This window comes from Siphateles boraxobius, unplaced genomic scaffold, assembly GCF_051911475.1.
Source record: "Siphateles boraxobius isolate OS27281-9 unplaced genomic scaffold, OSU_SipBor_1 1, whole genome shotgun sequence".
NCBI classification, from domain to species: Eukaryota; Metazoa; Chordata; class Actinopteri; order Cypriniformes; family Leuciscidae; genus Siphateles; species Siphateles boraxobius.
In genome coordinates this window covers 11,932,677-11,938,786 of record NW_027508699.1, presented here as the reverse complement: position 1 = coordinate 11,938,786, position 6,110 = coordinate 11,932,677, and the positions used below count along the sequence as shown (strand labels likewise).

Genomic DNA, 6,110 nt, shown 5'->3' with positions numbered 1-6,110 from the left:
AACCCAAATTTTTATTACAAAAACAAATACAAACATATTTCTGAAACATCTCTAATACTGCTTATCTCTGTTCCTTGCTGCTGGGCATGATTTTTTTCGTACAGAGTCACCAGTGGAAAATGTAATTGAACTCTAATAAATGAACACAGTAAGTTTAGTAACCCACATTTTTTTCCATAATCTGAATGTTACATATAAATATGACGGGTCCCGAGGCAGGCGCATATAACGGTGACGGGTCGAGTGGCAGGCGCATATAACGGTGACAGGTTGAGTGGCAGGCACATTTAACGGTGATGGATCGAGTGGCAGGCACATATAATGTTGACTGGTTGAGTGCCAGGCACATATAACGTTGACTGGTTGAGTGGCAGGCACATATAACAGTGACGGTCGAGTGGTAGGCGCATATAACGGTGACGGGTTGAGTGGCAAGCGCATATAACAGTGACGGTTGAGTGGCAGGCGCATATATCCGTGACGGGTTGAGTGGCAGGCGCATATACCGTTGACGGGTCGAGTGGCAGGCGCATGTAACGGTGACGGTTGAGTGGCAGGCGCATATAACGGTTATGGTCGAGTGGCAGGCGCATATAACGTTGACTGGTTGAGTGGCAGGCGCATATAACGGTGACGGGTCGAGTGGCAGGCGCATATAACGTTGACTGGTTGAGTGGCAGGCGCATATAATGTTGACTGGTTGAGAGGCAGGCGCATATAACAGTGACGTTGAGTGGTAGGCGCATATAACGTTGACTGGTTGAGTGGCAGGCGCATATAACGGTGACGGGTCGAGTGGCAGGCGCATATAACATTGACTGGTTGAGTGGCAGGCGCATATAACAGTGACGGTTGAGTGGCAGGCGCATATAACGGTGATGGGTCGAGTGGCAGGCGCATATAACGTTGACTGGTTGAGTGGCAGGCGCATATAACAGAGACGGTTGAGTGGCAGGCGCATATAATCGTGATGGGTTGAGTAGCAGGCGCATATAACGGTGACAGGTTGAGTGGCAGCTGCCCCTGCCACGCAGAGATTTTACCCCTACTAGGCCACAATGGTAAAAGAGGCTCAAGTAAACAAACACAATTGAACAATAGGTATGTTGAAAGATACAGTACAACTTACAGAAACGTATGCCTCATTCCAAATATCGATCAATTAGCTAGTTTTTTTCAACCTTGGAAAGAGGTCAGTTAAAACAGCTGGAGAACAATATTTCACATAACCTTACATTTACCTCAGGAAAGCCATTTAATGACCATATATCGCACTTTAGTTGGCTAGAAAAATTAGGGAGGAGTATTTTGCTAAATAGCATATGTGCACTATATTACATATTTATTGTAATTTTACTTATATCAATAATATATAATAACATTGTTATTATAATAAAAAACACATTATTTTTAATTGAGTTGTTATTTTTAGCCTTTAATAATAATACCAGCTGACAGGGCTCTCTGTATAGCATTAGGTGAGATATTTTTTTCTTAAGAAAAATTAACATGCATCTACCTAATATGTATCAAACTTAATCGATATTGAATCAAGATCGGAATCAAATCACAAGAATTGATGAAATTTGATAGAATTGATAGAAATCGTGAAATTTGTGTCAAGCAATAATAAAAAATAGTAGACCAGTCACTGTACCACGTAAACATAACATGTTGTCACTATGCCTATAACAGTATGTTTAGTTACCAAATGTTTTGACAATCACAATACATTTATTGTGATGTTACCCCCCCAAAAAAAATTCTCACTCCAAGCTTAACTGCTCATGAGTCGACATATACACTGTAAATAAAGCAACCCAGATTTTTATTACAAGAAAACCAGAACATGTTTAATTTTAATACATCGGAAAATCACTAGCTACCTGTAGCGTCCCTCATCAGACTGAAGGCTTTGTCCTTCATTGTCCTTAAATTTTGTATAAATAAATTCTATTTAAAGGATTAGTTCATCAAAAAATGAAAATTATCCCATAATTTATTCACCCTCAAGCCATCCTAAGTGCATATAACTTTGTTCTTTCAACACACAACTGGAGTTAGCCCTATATTAAAAAATATTCTGGCTTTTCCAAGCTTTATAATGAGCAGTGAACTGAGTGACGGGAACTGTGATTTTGAAGCCAAAAAAGCACACCCATTTATCATAAAAGTAACCCATTCAGCTCCAGGGGGTTAATAAAGGTCTTCTGAATCAAAGTAATGCTTTTTTTGTAAGAAAAATATCCATATTTGTGACTTCATAAACTATAATCAGTGGGTTCCGGTAACGGCTGTACCTGAGTCGACCTCTGACCCGACGCAGAAGCAAAGGTCCAAGCAGCAAAGGTTTTCCGTACTGTTTTGTGTTTTTCTGTACGTCAGAGATCGTAAGTCGTAGAGATCTCAAACGTGGTGTGATGGTAACAAAATTTGAGTTTTAGCTCACAACTCTTGAAACCGAAAGGCAGCCGCTGCCCGTCTCGTCTGTACATAAAATATTCATCCAAAACATAGACTTCTATATAAACTGAATCAATTATACATTGTAAATATTCAACATTCCTAAATACTACTTTAATTATAATATATAAAAATTTAGGACACGGCTTATTCAGACATGTTATTTATTTTATCCTCATGTTTGATTGTTTTGTTCGGTACTGTAGCGCTTTGAGTCTGAGAAAGGCGCATTACAAATAAAATATATTATTATTATATTATTATTATTATGTTTACATGATATGTGGAGTCCTCCACAGCTCTACTCAATATAATTTTCCTATATGATTCTATACAAATTAGGTTTATGAAGAATAACATGCCACACATGCTTTTTCTGGACAATCAGCACAAAAACACTGAGAAGAGTGGCTCTATTGTTGCTGAGGCGAAGTAAACTTATGTCATGTGAATGACACCATCCTTAGTCACAAAACATCCATTATGCTGCAAGCGTGACATCAGAGATTCACTTTGTGGGATGTCCCTCCAGTCGGCCTATTGTCTTTCCCACAATGCCTTGAAAGACATCCTTGCTTTTCAGTGTCAGTCTGCCTGCTAGGCGCACACATGTGCGAGTGTGAACGTTTGTGTGTGTTCTCCATTTGCGGACATGCTGTTTAGTGTGTCGCTAAGAAGACAATGAGAAACCTCTTATTGCCTTGGTGGAATGTGGCAGAAGACAACGGGGAAGTATGTCATCGCCGCGAGTGCTTGGCACCAATGTCCAGTCAGCTTGCACTGTGACACACAACAGAATGAGAGAGACAGGTAAACAAAATGACAAAGAAAGAGAGATGTGACAGTCCTGCGCTCCAGCCAGAGCAAATGAGGATGGTGTGTGTTTGTCAGAATTAAGCTTACTAAAATTTCACTTTCTAAAGCAGGACCATGAATGCAAGTCTGCTGTTCAGGATACAAGAGGATCACGTTTGGAAATGTTATGATGTTGATTCAAAAGTTTGAATTAAGGATTGGAAGCATGCACTGAGGAAAGGTGAGGGAAATCTCCATTATTTACAATTATCTCTGTGGTTTATAATGGTGGATTTCATCATTTCTTCCAGCGTGTTAAAAAACTATTAGTTAGTTTATTAGTTTAAGTTTATTTGAATAGGGACAAGTATGTTACATAAACTCATGTTCCATACTACAACATTTTAGCCAAGGCTAATTCTCAATGTTAGTCCCTAGTGGGCCTTTACATAAAATTAAACAATACACAGTTAAAATAAACATAATAATACAGTATAACACAATATAAACACAGCGGGCAATCAGTGGTCACATTTCTGACCTCTGATTAAAGAGTCTTTAAGTTTATATTTGAAAAGGACCCAGTTTGATTCCCCATTCAGTTCAGTGGATAAACAATTCCAGGCTTTAGTGCCTTGTACAGAGAAAGTTGATTGTCCAAATGAAGTATTACATTTCGGGATCTGACAATTCCATTTCTGAGCTCCTCTAGTCCCTGAACCCACAGCCCTGAGAGCAACTATACAGCTTCAACAATGAAAATTTAGTGAAATTTGCAAAAGATTACATATTTAAATTCCTCAAACTAACACAATGATGTGACCTAATGGGCTTCGTATCTAGGATTTTAACCGCTCTATTATAAATCATTTGAAGTGGCTTAACTGTAGTAACAGTAACCGGTATTTACACAGTATACAATTAATTTAAGTAATGGAGGCATAAGTAAAGTTGTTTAAAAAAATCAGTTTGGGTTACACATACTGAAGCATTTATTTTGCATTTAACAGTTTTAACACAATTGTTTTACTAAAGTAAAAAAGTAGATTGAGTGGTTATAGAGACATTGTAAACCGGCAGTGTCTCTTCACAAGTTTGTGACATCTTTTTAAGGTTGTGTAGGAATAGAACCTTTATAATTTCAGATTGCAAATGTAATTAATCATATATACTCACAAACTCATGAGCTTACAAAGGAATTAACTGAATTAGAGCGTTTATCTGTGTGTGTGTGTGTGTGTGTGTGTGTGTGTGTGTGTGTGTGTGTGTGTGTGTGTGTGTGTGTGTGTGTGTGTGTGTGTGTGTGTGTGTGTGTGTAGCCTATATATACACACACATATATTATATATTTACAAACTTTTATGCACTGTAAAAAAATATTTTCATGATTTGTTATCACGATTTTTTTTCTTTTGTCAAATCAACTTTAAATAATTAATGTAGTTCAGATAACATTATATTTTGAGTTTCTCTTGCTTAAATCAATCTCCTTCATTGCATTAACTAAAATTTTGAATTTTAAAGAACTCAATATTTTAAGGCAACCAGGTAACTTACTTTTTTAAGTTAAACCAATAATATATTTTTACAGTGTGTTAGATGTGATTAATTGCAATTAATCGATTTGACACGAATAATACATTGTTTGAAACATGAAATTCTGAAGTAGAAAACCTGAAGTACTATTTTTTTGTAAAACGCACTTGAATAATCTATTTCAACTAATATATATATAATACTATAACGAATATACTTATAAATTGATAACAACCTGGATAAATAAATGTTGTAAACTTAACTTACATTAATGCATTGAACCTTTTTGTAAAGTGTTGATAACTGTAAAATGTGTGACCATACAGCGTGGAGACAGCATACCGCCAGACGACCCTTGAGATGGAGCTTCTCCCTCTGAGTGTGATGAGTCCTGGAGCTCACCTTCATCTGCAAGCGGACCCTTTGTGGCTCCAGCGCCAAGCCGTGGAGGACCAGGTGGAGCTGTGGTGGTTCAAAAAGCCACACGTCTCTCTTGTGTGCTATTGCTTTTCAGTGGCCATGGTTCTGTGCCTGGGCTCGGCTGGCGTGGGGCTCCTCTCGACCGCCTCTTCCGCTGTTGGGCCCTCGGTACTGTGGCGCTTGGGCGTAGGATCTACTCTCTGTCTCCTGGCACTGGTGGTCCTCATGAAGCAGCTGCTCAGCTCTGCTGTGCAAGACATGGGCTGCATACACAGCCGCAGACGCATCGAGCAGCTGCGGAGTGGAGGAACGGCAGATCCCGTGCTGTTGCTCTTCACTGGCTTGGCGCTGGTGTTCTGTGGGACTACGCTTCTCAGTCTCACTAAGTCAGACATGCTGCTTTCTGGTGTGACCCTCCTGGCCTGTGGGGGCGCTGTGGTGCTAGGTGTGATTGCTTATGGAGTGATAGTTTATGTGCAGGGAAAGAGAAATGCGAGAAGGCAAAGACGACGAAGGGGGAGAGTGTATACAGTGACGGGACAAAGGAATCGTCCATGGAGGGATTCAACATCTAGTCAGTCGAATTTGTTATGAGAGAAAAATTGAGAATTCCTTCGGCCCCTAGTTCCTACATGATGATAAAATTTATTTGCACATATTGTTCTGTTAATTTTACACCTGCAAAATAAATGGCATCATGTATTATCTGCAGTTTGTCTAGAAGACATCTTTGACAATCAAACACCTCCAAAACAAAAAATAATAGCATTGCCATCTTTGCTTTATGTTGTATTTTCTGAGCGGCAGGCAATGGAACCCCCCTATAGTTGGAAGTCAAAGATAACAAGTAGGAATATCCCATATCCATATAGAAGAAGACTGAATGAAAAGCAGTA

At 39.0% G+C, this 6,110-nt stretch overlaps 1 protein-coding gene across 1 annotated transcript; it reads left to right on the top strand.

The window, feature by feature from the left end:
- Positions 1 to 5,130: 5,130 nt before the first annotated feature.
- Positions 5,131 to 5,889, top strand: tmem125b (transmembrane protein 125b). Its single transcript, XM_077224120.1, has one exon. The coding sequence runs from the start codon at positions 5,155 to 5,157 to the stop codon at positions 5,806 to 5,808; it is 654 nt and encodes a 217-aa protein (XP_077080235.1). The 5' UTR covers positions 5,131 to 5,154; the 3' UTR covers positions 5,809 to 5,889.
- The last annotated feature ends 221 nt before the right edge of the window (positions 5,890 to 6,110 follow it).

Bases quoted from the DNA above. Each gene is read 5' to 3' on its own strand.
- tmem125b (XM_077224120.1), top strand. From the start codon at position 5,155: ATGGAGCTTCTCCCTCTGAGTGTGATGAGTCCTGGAGCTCACCTTCAT.